This window comes from Umbelopsis ramanniana, assembly GCF_025399195.1.
Source record: "Umbelopsis ramanniana AG unplaced genomic scaffold K450scaffold_2, whole genome shotgun sequence".
Lineage (NCBI taxonomy): Eukaryota > Fungi > Mucoromycota > Umbelopsidomycetes > Umbelopsidales > Umbelopsidaceae > Umbelopsis > Umbelopsis ramanniana.
In genome coordinates, this window is record NW_026252088.1 from 332,611 (window position 1) to 345,437 (window position 12,827).

General features: G+C 43.6%; 6 protein-coding genes across 6 annotated transcripts; 2 read left to right on the forward strand and 4 right to left on the reverse strand.

Moving 5' to 3' along the window:
- The first annotated feature begins 6 nt into the window (after window positions 1-6).
- On the forward strand, window positions 7-2,318 carry K450DRAFT_218786 (uncharacterized protein). Its single transcript, XM_051585266.1, has 7 exons — window positions 7-172; window positions 240-493; window positions 572-707; window positions 777-1,156; window positions 1,216-1,479; window positions 1,553-1,948; window positions 2,017-2,318. The coding sequence occupies exons 1-7, from the start codon at window positions 112-114 to the stop codon at window positions 2,233-2,235; spliced, it is 1,710 nt and encodes a 569-aa protein (XP_051449238.1). The 5' UTR covers window positions 7-111; the 3' UTR covers window positions 2,236-2,318.
- Window positions 2,017-5,090, reverse strand: K450DRAFT_218791 (uncharacterized protein). The gene is made up of 2 exons (XM_051585267.1): window positions 2,706-5,090; window positions 2,017-2,629 (listed from the first exon to the last, which is right to left on the reverse strand). Exons 1-2 carry the CDS (start codon window positions 5,057-5,059, stop codon window positions 2,401-2,403), a joined length of 2,583 nt encoding a protein of 860 aa, XP_051449239.1. The 5' UTR covers window positions 5,060-5,090; the 3' UTR covers window positions 2,017-2,400.
- Window positions 5,091-5,120: 30 nt separating this feature from the next.
- Window positions 5,121-6,732, reverse strand: K450DRAFT_218796 (uncharacterized protein). Its single transcript, XM_051585268.1, has 9 exons — window positions 6,697-6,732; window positions 6,484-6,627; window positions 6,311-6,383; window positions 6,086-6,242; window positions 5,852-6,016; window positions 5,667-5,773; window positions 5,539-5,607; window positions 5,410-5,469; window positions 5,121-5,343 (listed from the first exon to the last, which is right to left on the reverse strand). The coding sequence occupies exons 1-9, from the start codon at window positions 6,706-6,708 to the stop codon at window positions 5,192-5,194; spliced, it is 939 nt and encodes a 312-aa protein (XP_051449240.1). The 5' UTR covers window positions 6,709-6,732; the 3' UTR covers window positions 5,121-5,191.
- A 354-nt stretch (window positions 6,733-7,086) lies between these two features.
- K450DRAFT_218808 (uncharacterized protein) lies at window positions 7,087-8,630 on the forward strand. The gene is made up of 6 exons (XM_051585269.1): window positions 7,087-7,384; window positions 7,456-7,748; window positions 7,811-7,942; window positions 8,008-8,058; window positions 8,130-8,359; window positions 8,425-8,630. The coding sequence occupies exons 1-6, from the start codon at window positions 7,248-7,250 to the stop codon at window positions 8,527-8,529; spliced, it is 948 nt and encodes a 315-aa protein (XP_051449241.1). The 5' UTR covers window positions 7,087-7,247; the 3' UTR covers window positions 8,530-8,630.
- K450DRAFT_218810 (uncharacterized protein) lies at window positions 8,382-10,562 on the reverse strand. Its single transcript, XM_051585270.1, has 8 exons — window positions 10,389-10,562; window positions 10,205-10,271; window positions 10,075-10,146; window positions 9,891-10,006; window positions 9,740-9,819; window positions 9,416-9,673; window positions 8,703-9,356; window positions 8,382-8,643 (listed from the first exon to the last, which is right to left on the reverse strand). The coding sequence occupies exons 1-7, from the start codon at window positions 10,552-10,554 to the stop codon at window positions 8,736-8,738; spliced, it is 1,380 nt and encodes a 459-aa protein (XP_051449242.1). The 5' UTR covers window positions 10,555-10,562; the 3' UTR covers window positions 8,382-8,643; window positions 8,703-8,735.
- A 78-nt stretch (window positions 10,563-10,640) lies between these two features.
- Window positions 10,641-12,223, reverse strand: K450DRAFT_218814 (uncharacterized protein). The gene is made up of 2 exons (XM_051585271.1): window positions 11,582-12,223; window positions 10,641-11,522 (listed from the first exon to the last, which is right to left on the reverse strand). Exons 1-2 carry the CDS (start codon window positions 12,149-12,151, stop codon window positions 10,893-10,895), a joined length of 1,200 nt encoding a protein of 399 aa, XP_051449243.1. The 5' UTR covers window positions 12,152-12,223; the 3' UTR covers window positions 10,641-10,892.
- Window positions 12,224-12,827: the final 604 nt, after the last annotated feature.

The window sequence follows — 12,827 nt, forward strand, 5'->3', positions numbered from 1 at the left end:
AAAGTCAATATTGCAGTCACACGACAAAAGTATTCTGTCTCACCTTACCCCACCACAGAAGTCGAATCTTTCTTGTCCTCGATAATATTACTTCGTATATAACTTGACTTGATGCCTGTTACTCGAGGTGATAAACTTAATGGCCGTATATTCGACTATGTCGTCATAGGAGGTATGTCTGGATATTCTCAGGCGAGATAATGTATAGGTTTATTGACGCTCTCGTGAACTGGGATAAGGTGGCACCGGAGGCTGCGTCCTAGCCAGTCGGCTTTCTGAGGACCCAGCTAACCGGGTTTTGTTGCTGGAGGCAGGTACAAGTGATGGAAATATCATGGCAGCTAGGATCCCCATGCTCTATCCCCGCTTACACGAGGACACTCGATACGATTGGGGGATTACGACTGTAAAGCAAAAGCACGCTTACGACCGAGAGTTAATTTGGCCGCGCGGAAAACTTCTCGGTGGCTGTAGTAATGTGAATGCTATGATAGTAGGTTTTCGAGGTCAAAAGAAAGTTGCAACTGTTGTGCCGACCATGGATTAATCCAATTTCACTCAAAATTTGTAGTTGCAACAATGTGCTCCCGCTGATTATGACTCGTGGGGAATTGAAGGATGGGCGTTCAACGACCTGTTGCCATATTTCAGGAAAGCGGAAACATATAACCCTGCTCAAAACATGCCGTATCACGAAGAGCTACACGGTATGATATCTCAAAAATCATTGTTGCAGACCATGGTTTACGTTAACATATGAGCTTCGCGGTATATAGGTAGGGATGGGCCATGGCATACGACCAGTGTAGTTGACCAGACGCCACTAGGCCATGCATTCTTAGACGCGTGTGAAAAAGAAGGCATTCCAAGAGTCCATGATATCAACGGCCATGTCAGTTGCGGCGCTTTAACATTCCAAACGTTTTCTTTCAATGGTCGTCGCTCCATGATATCCAGTGCATACTTATCCCCAAGCGTATTAGCAAGACCAAATTTGACAGTTGGCCTCGGATGCCATGTAACCAAGATTATTTTCAGTGCTGACGGGAGTGTTGCCGAAGCGGTGCAATACCAGACAAAGCAGAATGGCCATACCTTTACCGTTAGAGTAGCAAGAGAGGTTGCGGTGTGTGCAGGTGCAATCCAATCTCCTCAGGTAATACTATCGTTTAACTCTTCCTCCGTTTCTACGTAAATGCTCACTATCCAGACCAGATATTGATGCTTAGTGGAATCGGACCTGGTCGTCATCTGGAGGAACACAAAATACCGGTGATTCACAACCTTGAAGGTGTAGGTGAAAATATGGCTGACCACAATAGAATTCCTCTATTATACGAGACAATCCCGGGCTACTCTTTAAATGGCTTGCAAGCATCTATACCTAAACTCGTCTACAACTTTTACCGCGGCCTCGTACATAACGATGGTCCATTGACTCGCCCTATCATTGAAGCAGCAGCCTACTTCCGCATCCCTGTAAGCTATTTGGAAGCGTTTTTCATCACAAACTTATAAGTATATCTATGTGCTTATCTTTATTGTTCAATAGGACGGCCCTTGTAACGCTAGTGCATCCGACTCGCCTCATTTCGAAATTTTTGAAGCTCCCTATCTTATTAATCAGGACCCTCTGGTTCTCAAGAACACAGAAGGAACCAGCGTTTTTATCGTTCTATTAAGCCCATTCTCATTGGGCACTGTGCGCTTAGCCTCATCCAATCCTTGGAGCAAAGCGCTTGTGGATCCTAAAGTGCTATCCGATTCACGAGATGTAGAGCTCTACGTCGCTGCGTTCAAAAAGACCCTGGCTATAGTGAACCAACCTGGGTTTTCTAAATATCTGAAACGAGAGATTCAGCCTGGTCCTCTGTCTACGGATGAGCAAATTGCTGATTATGTGCGAAAAGAGATCGTAACAACCTACCATCCTGCTGGTACTTGTAAGGTATGTGTATTTTGCCACACCATCAAACGATAATTTCCATTGAACGCTCCTTTAACCTTCACGTTCAGATGGGCGCCAAAGCAGACTCTACTTCAGTAGTGGATGCGAATTTGATTGTACACGGCACCAAAAATCTCAGAGTAGTGGATGCTTCGGTATTCCCTCGTATTCCTGGTGGTCAAATCTGCTGGCCTGTCATCGCTACTGCCGAGAAGGCGGCAGATATGATAAAACATCACAAGCTGATGAACAATCCACCACGATACATCCTTGAGGCTAAACTTTGAGCAACGGATGAATTTAAGCATTATGGCATCTTTAATAATAGTTTAAATTCTTTTTATTTTATATTATTCAGTCAAAAGATTCTGACAATCTTGAAGGACAAAATACAATGAGGGGCATTTTTTTTTTCTCTCTCTCTCTCTCTCTCTCTCTCTCTCTCTCTCTCTCTACTTTCTCAAATCAGCGACTCTTATAGCAACTGCATTACGATGAGCTTCTAAACCCTCACGTTCAGCCAGCTGCATAACAGTGTCGCCCAGACGGTTAAGACCATCTGCAGTCAATTGTTGTGAAGTGATGTGTTTGACGAAAGTTAACGTGTTGACACCAGAGTACATGCGGGAGTAGCCATATGTAGGCAAGGTATGGTTGGTTCCGGAGGCGTAGTCACCACAGCTATAGAAGTTGAGGAGTACGTGATTTGTTAGTTTCATAACAAGGCTCGTTATTCAGTAGATGTGAAAGATCTTACCTCTCTGGAGAGTATGCACCGACAAAAACGCTACCAGCATTTTGAACAAGGGGAATAGCATCTTCAGCATTGTCAATGTGCAAAATAAGATGCTCTGGTGCGTAGTCGTTGGAGAAATCCATAGCTTCTGACAAATTGGCTACTCGCAGGGTGTAGCTCTTGGGGATGCTCTGTCTGACAATATCAACGCGTGGGAGTCGTGATGCTTGAACATGGATTTGTTCTTCAATCTCTGCCAATTTCTCGTCAGTAATACCGGCAGCAACAAGGACGACTTGAGAGTCGGCTCCGTGCTCAGCTTGGGACAAGAGGTCAGATGCAACATAAGCAGGGTTTGAGTTTTGATCGGCGACAACAAGAACTTCAGAAGGACCGGCAGGCATATCGATGGAAACAAGGCAAGAAGAGTCGTTTTGGGCAAGCATCTTAGCAGCTGTTACATACTGATTGCCAGGACCGCAAATCTTGTCAACCTTGGGAATGGTTTCGGTACCATAAGCCATGGCGGCAACAGCTTGAGCACCACCGGCAGTAACAACGTGAGTGGCGCCAACCTTGTGAGCAACGTACATGACGTCGGGAACAATACTTCCATCAGGGCGAGGAGGTGTGGCAAGAACGATCTGCTTACAGCCAGCAACCTTGGCTGGGATACCAAGCATCAAGGCTGAAGAGGGAAGAACAGCGGTACCACCGGGAACATACAAACCAACCTTCTCGATGGGTCTAGCGAATCGTGAGCAAACAACACCAGGCATAGTCTCGACAACTAAAGTTTCTCTATCCATTTGAGCGTCATGGAATTTGTAGATGTTGTCGTAGGCTTGATCAATAGCGGCCTTAGTCTTCTCATCCAACTGCATGCATTCAGGAGAGAAAGGTGCTTTGATGACAGTAGTGGGCAATTGAACACGATCGAATTTGGCAGTGAGCTCAAGCACAGCAGCATCACCACGTTCGCGAACAGCATTGATGATGGGAGTGACTCTGCTCATGATGTCGGAAGAGTTGATGATGGGTCTCTTCAAGAGATCCGCTCGCTCCTTTGATGAGATCTTAGTGGCATCGTGGTAATTCATTTTGATACGTCCACTCTCTGTAGCAACAGGTTGTGGAGCTGCAGCTGGTTGTGCAGGCGCTGCTGGTTTTTCGCTGTTGTTCTGTGCTGCCTCCCACTTGGGCTTTGCATTTCCAGGTCTGCGAGAGATCTTCAATGACTTCTTGTCCAAGTTCTTCTCAATGTCGCTGACAGAAACGCCAGCAGCAACACACCGGGTGATGGCGAAATAAATCAAATCTGCTGCTTCCCATGCGACGTCTTCCTTGGTGTTCGCTTCACACAATTCTTCGGCTTCCTCCATGATCTTGGCGTTAAGAAGCTTGGCATCATTGAACAGACGAGCAGTGTATGAGCCTTCTGGTGCATTTTGTTTGCGCTGGAACAAAGTCTTCTCCAAAGCGCTAATACCACTTTCAGCACCAAAGCATGACTTTGTGTTGAGGTGGCAGAATCCACTTCCATTTTGGCGAACTGTAAACTGAAGAGCATCAGCGTCGCAGTCGAATTGAACATTCAAAAGAGTTTGAGTGGCTCCTGAAGTGGCTCCCTTGTACCAAAGACCACGGGTTCTTGATTGATAGACACCAGTGCCAGTTTTAATGGATTCGGCAACGCTTTCAACACTGGAGTAAACGAGACCCAATGCAACCTTACGTTCATCAACGACCATGGTGGGGTAGAGTCCGTCGGCACGATCAGTGATAGCGGAGGCCATGAAAGCTTGACCAATGTTAATCTTGCCTGATTCTGCTGGAGAGGAGGTTGTCAAGAATTGCTTGGGAACGATAACATCTAAATTAACCTTGTCTAAGCTTGAGATCAACTCCAATTGGGGGGCGCGATCTGTCAAAACACAGATACGGCGAGCACCACCTTCAGGCAGAAGGTTCTTTTTGGCTGATACAGCGAACTCAACAACGTTGGAGTCCTGAGCGATGGTTGCTAAGTCACCGGCCAAAATGTAAACTGAGGGCTGATGGGCGGCTTGCTGAATTTTGCTCAGGGACTGACTTGAGCCGACAACCACACCGAGTCTTTGGGGTGAAACGTGGTTGATATCGTTCTCAATTTGAAGGTAGGTATCAAGATTGAAAATGATCTTGCCGACACCAGCGTCGAGTAGCTTCAAGGCATCGTCAACGTTGGAAGCGCACAACCAGTAAGTGGCCTTTGAGTCATTTCCAAGAACGCTTTCGTAGTTAGCAATGGTGACATTTTCAGCAAGAACATCCGAGAAGAAAGCTAAAAAGTCTTTCTGTGAGCCATTAGACTCGTCGAAAGCGGGAATTATCATGTCGAAATGAAGAGGTAGAGGGAAGTCTTTCTAAAACACACCACAAAAAAGAAACTGCAAGGTACTCAAAAATGTGTCATTGCAGCTGTGACTGCATTTCGGTATCTCATCAATTTTTATTATTAAATTCAATTACGCCTCGCCATTAGTTTCGTCGGGAGGAAATCCATCATCAACCTTTCTTCTGAATATAGTGATCTCCTGCTGCTTGAAATAACGTCTGTTCTCCTCATCTATGAGAACAAGATTAAGATAATATCTCGTGGAATACTTCTTGTTGATGTCTGCGAAACGATGAAGAGTTAGGTAAGTGTGCCATCTGTTGTGGCGCGTGGTTCATCATTACTTACCGCGGAAAGTAGGCGTCAGCTCAAAACCTCCCAAGAATAGTCTGATAGGAATGGTCTCTCCTGTTGTAGAGAGCAATGGTCAGAAACAAAAATAACTTGCAAGAACAGGTGAATTTGAAATATACAAACCCCGCACAGGAGCACCGTCCATAATCTCAAACTTGGTGATCGTTTCGCTTTCATTGTAAAGATTAGGGGCTATAGAGTAATGATCAGTTTCAGAGCCATTCAAAGATATTACTTTTGAATTTACATACCAGCACCAGTGGTTTCGCGTCTGATGATAGATAGTTCCATATGTTTGATCTTGATACGTACAAGTAGGAAGTAGATTTTACCTACAATGACGTCCTTCATATGGTACCTAAGCAAGACATGAAAAGGTCGATCAATGAGTCAATCTAATGAGAACGTCGAGTTACTTCATCAGGTTTCAACTTACATGGACTTGTTGTATTCAAATTCAATATGCAGGCAATCCTCAATACCAACTTCCATTTTAATTGAGTTGTTGAGGTCAGCGGGCAATGTGTAGGAATAAACCCAAATATCTCGCTCCTTGACCAAATCTGCCATTCTTCGCGCTGCAGTGACACGCACAAAGTATCTATATTGCAGTTATCGAGTTGGTCAAAATGGCTCCAGAAGGAATACTTATCGTACCACGTGCACCTACCTTAGCTTGGCATTGATTCCATAGTAGCATTCATATTGTTTTTCAACGTTTTTGAACTCAAAATCAAAGCTGGTGGCCTGTCTCATGTCACCGGGGGCTGCTAATTCTTGAGATAACGCCAAAAACTCGGTCGTTTTGCTACCACTTTGTGTAAGGTCTACCCAGAGGAGCAATAGTCAGTCGACAATGAACACGGTTTTTTCAATCGTTGATGATGAAGCCTACCTATGCTACCGACGAATTCAATTTTGATGCCGTTATGTTCAACCTTCTTTCCGTCTCTAGGTCTGATTGTCACCTTAGTTCATAAGAGGCTGATTAGTATGACATTCTTGGCATTCATACTGTTCGATGTGCAGCTAGAACGGAACTCAGGCATGAGGCAGAATGAACTGTACCTTTCCTTTGACGGTTTCTCCATCCAAATACAAAGGCATGGATTCACGATGATCTTTATCAACCTTGACGTCTACATGCTTTCGGTGCTCCTCGCCTGCGAAGGTGATATCAATGTCCACAGGGGTAGAAAGTCCAAATAAACTCTAAAGATTGTTTTAAACAGGTTCAGTATGTCAATATATAGTCGTACATGATACTAATGAGGTACGTACTGCCATAGCCATCTTGGAGAAGGATTGAGGTCTAAATGATACTGGTTAGCTGCAGTTACTTGGGCGGCGGCATTTGCTTCGCAGCGCGGAGTTATAAGTCACCTGACTTAGCTCTAACATGCAGCCAGGAAACGGAAAGTGTATGAAGTATAGAGCCCATGTTATTGTAATGTTATAACCTTCGAGAATAGATATATTTGAATAGCAATTAAACTGATAGTGTAGGTGATGGCGCTGTTGTTGAGAAAGATGCCTCCAATGGATACATTATGTTCAGCTGCCAAGTTATTAGCCATCTGTTGTGAATTCATGCCAACAAAGATATCGAATGAAAGAAGAAACTGGCCAGTAGGAAGAGCTCCATGTACTCATAATTAGGAATTTACTTCGGTCTTTTACTACCTTCATTACGATCACAGTTCGCGAAGGGAGCTTTGTCGAAGATACTTTGTGACAAGACTGCTTGCCCCGATTGGGCACAAAATTTACCGCATTTTTTTTTTTTTTGCCTATGCGTGCAGTTTGAATTGAGACGCTTGGAAGACCTTAACATGTTGACAATAGAAACCATTCCGCAGAACGTCTTGATAGAGTTGGCATTCTCTTTGGATCCAGCGGACATTGCCCGCTTAGCACAAACATGCAAAACTTTCTTTCAAATCTACTCTAGTAATGAGTTGTGGAGAAGGTAATGTGTCCGACTTAACTTCACCTTTCACTTTTACACTACACCGTTTGACCTTTCATAATTCCATGCAGCAAAACTCATCACGATTTCGGAAACTTGTTTGCTGTGTATCACATTCTTACAACTTCTGGTTTGGAGCTTGATCCAGCTTTAGGCGCTAAATTTGCCAATGAACCAAGTAATTGGAGGCAGTATTATATCGAAAAAAACAATGCTGTAAACGGAACCGACGCTCAGAATAACGCTTTACTCCACGAAGGCGAAGAAGAGTATATCAAAGCCCAAAAGGACCTTCAATCGTTCCAAGATAGTCAAGATGTGACGATCTTGAGCCGCGTTGCTTCCAAGCTAGTTTGGATTCTAGGTAGGCTAAAGAATTCTCTGAACGCTTCGCGAAACAGATCACTGAAGCTTTCTGTCAAAAAGATGTGTTCCCTGGTCATGCTGGATGTTACCACCTTCTTGGATTTATCCTGTATATCCTCAATAGGTTGGAAGAGGCGATGATGTTATTAGATTTTGGTCGAACTGTCGACCCCGAGTATGAGCCTATTGATGGTACGTATTTCGTACTCTAAACCTCCTATTTACAGCTGGGTACTTATGGGTTTACTTTATTTTAGACTTAGAAGAGGAGATCTCTAAAATTCTTAATGGTTACAAAGGGAGCGAAGGTATAGTTTGCTGCACTAGCCGTCCCAAATCATCAACCCCATTCAAGTACTAACTTTCCAAGTGATATTAGAAGAGGAACCTTTAATTAAAGATCACGAGCTAACACCAAAGCTTGCCGAAGTGCTGAGTGAGATTTTCGAAACATTTGACCAAGATCATGATGGCGCACTCAACAACCAAGAACTTGGCAACTTCATCTTTACCACAAACGGATCCCATCCTCCTCCACAATTTCTAGTTCAAATTGCTCAAAGGTTTGGTGGAACAGAACGCTATTGGCTTACAAAGGATGGATTTTTGGTAAAACGCAGTTCCCATAAGTTATCAATTGTTCAAATTTCTAGTACTAATCGCTTCGTCCTTAGGCATTTTATTTGGAGCAAACGTTAGATGACCCAACAGAGACGCGGAGTGATTTGTCAGTACACGGTTACGATGGACAAACGTTACAAAAGATGATGCAAGAATAGACGTACTTCAACAAACTTGCATTTCCTAGAGCCACCAAATTTCAACGATTCTCTCGTCGCTTTCTTTGGGAGGAGAGGCTTTTTATTTTTTCACAATTCACTTTTTACGACCACCTATCGTTATATACCGTTAGTGGCTGAATACATAAAATATGCAATAATTGTTCTAATACCAGCGTAGCAATGCAAAGCCGGTAGGCGGTCATCTACTTCTTAATGTAAGGTGCAAGTTTTCTGAGAGCCACGACAGCGTCTTCCAAAACGTCGTCTGATTTACAGAAAGCAAAGCGAGCAAAATCCTCAGCGAGGTTACGGTTCTCTTTGGAGTAAAATTCGGATGGTGGGATGGCAACAACTCCAATTTCCTTGGCGAGCCAATAGCACATTTTAAAGTCTTTAGCGCGAGATTCCAAAATATCAGGGAACTCATAGTTGTTGGGGAATTGCACGTTGGTTGTGTTAACAAGAATGAAATAAGAGCCATCGGGTACTGTATAGGGTAAACCAAGTTCATCAAAGACAGCTGATAGAATCTGTCTCTTCTTAGTATATGCCTTGATTTGATCTTGGAAATAAGGTAAATCCTGACTCTTTTCCAAGCCAATTGCCAATGCTTCCTGGCAAGGAGAATTAACACAGAACACAACACGAGTATGTGCGGCCAGTGAGTACTGAATAAGTTCGTTAGGACCAATTAGCCATCCTACACGCCATCCAGTAGCAGCGTATGACTTGCCGCCAGAGCCAACAGTTATCGTTCTATCCCAAAAGTTCTTCAAAGTGGCAATGCGAACTTGTTTGGCGGGTTCATAATAGAGGCGATCGTACTGTGGGACAAGGCGTTAGTATACAGTCAATTCTCAATACGCAGGATTCCAATACTCACCACTTCGTCAGATAGGATAATCAGGTTGTGTTCCTCAGCAACGTCACCGATGGCAATCAATTCCTCTTCGTCAAAGACTTTTCCAATTGGGTTGTGAGGAGTGTTGATCACAATCATTCTTGTTCTCTTGGTGATTTTGCTACGAAGCTCATTGATATCCAACTTCCATTCATGCGAAGAAATGTTCTCGGTTGCTGCCTTGGCTGGGGCTCTCAATGGAACATAAACGGGGACACCTCCATTCATGGTGATATTAGACTAGAAAAACGACGCAGTAAGCACAAATAATGGAGACATTGAAATGAGCTGAGCTCTTGCACTTACGATATATTGATCAAAAAATGGTTCCATGCAAATAACTTCATCGCCTTCATCCAGAAATGCCGCAAAAGTAGCAAACATTCCTACGACGCATATGGTCAGGAACGTATGGACACAGTGGCAACTCGTGCTCCCAGATAGCATCAATAAATACCTTCATTTGCGCCAGCAGTAACAATCACTTCAGATTCGGGGTCAAGTTGTCGTCCGAAAAGTGGGCTGTACGATTTAGCCAAGGCTTGTCTCAGCCTAGGTCGTCCTCGTGGGTGACTTGAAAAAACACATGAGTAATTCAGCGCGGATCTAAATTTTGAAGCATCGTCATACAACATCTATACCTGTACTGATTGGATCCAACGTCATGAATGGCTTGGTTGGCGGCTTCCTGTACGAAATCAGGGGGGTTGAAGCTGAGCAAATAATTAGTTACCGTAGTGATGTGACGGAAGCATATGGAAAATGTCATACTTCATGAAACCTTGTCCTAGATTGATGGCCTTTGTTTCTACAGCCAAAGGTGTGAAAATAGACCATACTAAAACATAGCATCATCAGGAAAATTTTAAAATGTAAACTTTAGCAAACTTGATAGCTGTGGATAGTCATAGGCTACAGTGGTCCTAAAGAGCTAGGTTGCATAAGTCTAACATACCATCACGTTCGAAATGAGCAACTTTTTGGGAGGGCCCAATAGCTGGCTTCTTCAAATTATTAGACATGTTAAAACGTTTAGTTGTCAAGGATTGTCTCGGTTTACAAGTTGAGTAAACTATCGAATTTCCGAGGCGATTGGCGTTACGAGCAATGTTCCTCAACATGCAAAAAGTGACCTGCCCTGTCAAAGGTTGAGCCGACGAAGTCAGCGGAGTCATCGTGACTGCGAATGGTGCAACGCCTTTAAGCTGGGGAAGGATGGTTTATGAACTTTATTGTTGGACCTTGCATACAACCCGTCTTCAATAAAGGTTTTCAAATAGCTACTGTTACACTTTTTTCTGTCATAATATTGTTTTTTTTTTTGTTAACTGAAGCCTTTGTCTAAAAGCTATACAGAACGATAAATTTAACATGAACAATTGGAAAGAGGTAATAAGTAATATCTACAAGCATGTTACGAAGAACGGAATATTTCCCAAAAGAAACACGTATAAAATGTTTACTTCTTTGCGGTCGCGAGATGTTTCGTATGGATATGCTCCATTCCGGTGTCATCATAATTTCCACGACAAACAGGGATCGTCTGAATCCAGCTATCCTGCAACACTTGATCGATGGATGGCCGCTCAGCAGCATTGGGGTCAAGCATATTGTACATAGTAGGAGCTGAACCGGCCGGTAGCTTCGTAAATGGTTCAAAAGCTCGAGATTCTCTGGCTTTGACATACAAATGGTAATTGGGATCATCTTGCTTTGATACCCTCCACGGTATCGATCCGGCTTGCATGCTATAAAAGATGATAGCACTGGACCATATGTCGACCTTGATGGCATCGTAAGGTTCTTTAGCCCATATTTCTGGTGCAATATACGGTTCGGAGCCATATACACCATCACTTAGGTGTCGCTTTTTCTCCCATGTCATTTGCACAACGTCCGAGACACCAAAATCGGTTATCTTCAAACAATTGCCGGCCAGCAGCAAATTTTCAGGTTTGAGGTCTCGATGTGCCACACCAACTGAATGCAGATATTTTATGCCGTCCAGCAGCTGTCGGAAGTTGCAGTTAATTTCAGTTTCCGTCATCTGACCTGCCTTAATGGCAGTGAACAAGTCGCCACCATAGCACTGATAAGATAGCGTTAGCTTCAAAACCCGGCATAGTCAACAAAGACATCATGACATACATATTCCATAACAATGCACCAGCGCTTTTGTTCATCCATCACCAAATCGACTGTTTCCACAACATTCCTATGCCGGAAAGTGGAGCTAATGCAAAACTCGCTCGTCAGCTTCTTCATATAAGACTTTTCGCTCTCTCCTTTACGTCGTTTTCGATACTCCTTGACAGCGTAAAGCTTTTCTGTTTTTGAAGTCTTATCTAACTTGTGTGCTAGTCGAACGACGGCTGTGGCCCCTTTGCCAATACTACCACGTTCGCAAACTCCATATTTTGATAGCAAAGATGTACTTTCGACAGCTGATGCGACGCTTGGTGCTTGATGTGTCGAGGATTTGTGCTTCTCATGATGACCATCAGTAGAGTTATATTCCATGGTCGACTGTCTTGACACGGACGGTGTTCCATTTGGATGAAGAAACTTGTTCACAAAACTCAGTTTCTTTACATGCTTTGGTTTGTTGGGATCGGTAGACGATAGCGTGCTGGTGCGACTTGAAGAGACAACCGCACCGCTATCAGAGGGTCGTAGTTGGCTATCTTTGTTGGAATCTGTTATGGCTCCTCCTGCCATTGTATCGATGATGAGTTATCGATAACAACGCTTGTAAAGAAAGTTCAGTACGCAGAGCAAAGAAAAAGCGAAAAGGCAAATTTCCTGAGTTTGGTGAAATTTGGGCTGTCGCAATCAATCAACGTCCACCAGTTCTTTTGCCTCGTGACTTTCGAATGAATCATCAATTTTCCAAATGCCGAAATTCAATGACAAAAATTAGTTTCTCGGAATCTCGATTGTTATGATCAGCAGCTAGTGTCTAATAGGCCAACTGTAATGCCTTGAGTTTTGACATTCAGGCCCTCAAATAATATGATTAATTTTTCTAACAAGGCGTATGCTCCACCAGACTATAGATAAACAAAGAAGCCGTCTAAAGCCTAGATGCCGACGTAGATGGGACTCGAAAGCAGTGCTTTGATTCGTGTACCTTTTCATATGTCTTACTTAGGAGCCAACACGCTGCTTTACGTAAAAGTAGTATTTTCTCCATCATAAGGTCAAACGGGAAGGCAAATATCTCACGTAACTTTCGCCGACAGAACGGCATGAAATGTTGCAACGAGAACGTCCAGAACATTGGTTAGTCACCCAATCCGATGGCGAAACAGCGGCGTACATGCAGCATATTTTTACTTTCGGGATATATGGCCGTTATCAGAGTGCCACAACTCTCACAGGGACTCGGTGTTAG

Coding starts and splice junctions, on each gene's coding strand:
- K450DRAFT_218786 (XM_051585266.1), top strand. CDS start 112: ATGCCTGTTACTCGAGGTGATAAACTTAATGGCCGTATATTCGACTAT. Junction 494..571: donor GTAATGTGAATGCTATGATA/GTAGGTTTTCGA, acceptor CAAAATTTGTAG/TTGCAACAATGTGCTCCCGC. Junction 1,480..1,552: donor CAGCCTACTTCCGCATCCCT/GTAAGCTATTTG, acceptor ATTGTTCAATAG/GACGGCCCTTGTAACGCTAG.
- K450DRAFT_218791 (XM_051585267.1), bottom strand. CDS start 5,059: ATGATAATTCCCGCTTTCGACGAGTCTAATGGCTCACAGAAAGACTTT. Junction 2,630..2,705: donor GGTGCATACTCTCCAGAGAG/GTAAGATCTTTC, acceptor CAACTTCTATAG/CTGTGGTGACTACGCCTCCG.
- K450DRAFT_218796 (XM_051585268.1), bottom strand. Junction 6,384..6,483: donor GAGAAACCGTCAAAGGAAAG/GTACAGTTCATT, acceptor TTATGAACTAAG/GTGACAATCAGACCTAGAGA. Junction 5,470..5,538: donor GGACGGTGCTCCTGTGCGGG/GTTTGTATATTT, acceptor TCTCTACAACAG/GAGAGACCATTCCTATCAGA.
- K450DRAFT_218808 (XM_051585269.1), top strand. CDS start 7,248: ATGTTGACAATAGAAACCATTCCGCAGAACGTCTTGATAGAGTTGGCA. Junction 7,385..7,455: donor AGTAATGAGTTGTGGAGAAG/GTAATGTGTCCG, acceptor AATTCCATGCAG/CAAAACTCATCACGATTTCG. Junction 7,749..7,810: donor CAAGCTAGTTTGGATTCTAG/GTAGGCTAAAGA, acceptor TCTGTCAAAAAG/ATGTGTTCCCTGGTCATGCT.
- K450DRAFT_218810 (XM_051585270.1), bottom strand. CDS start 10,554: ATGTTGAGGAACATTGCTCGTAACGCCAATCGCCTCGGAAATTCGATA. Junction 10,272..10,388: donor TGCTCATTTCGAACGTGATG/GTATGTTAGACT, acceptor GCTATGTTTTAG/TATGGTCTATTTTCACACCT. Junction 10,007..10,074: donor GTTGGATCCAATCAGTACAG/GTATAGATGTTG, acceptor TGTTTTTTCAAG/TCACCCACGAGGACGACCTA.
- K450DRAFT_218814 (XM_051585271.1), bottom strand. CDS start 12,151: ATGGCAGGAGGAGCCATAACAGATTCCAACAAAGATAGCCAACTACGA. Junction 11,523..11,581: donor GGTGCATTGTTATGGAATAT/GTATGTCATGAT, acceptor CTATCTTATCAG/TGCTATGGTGGCGACTTGTT.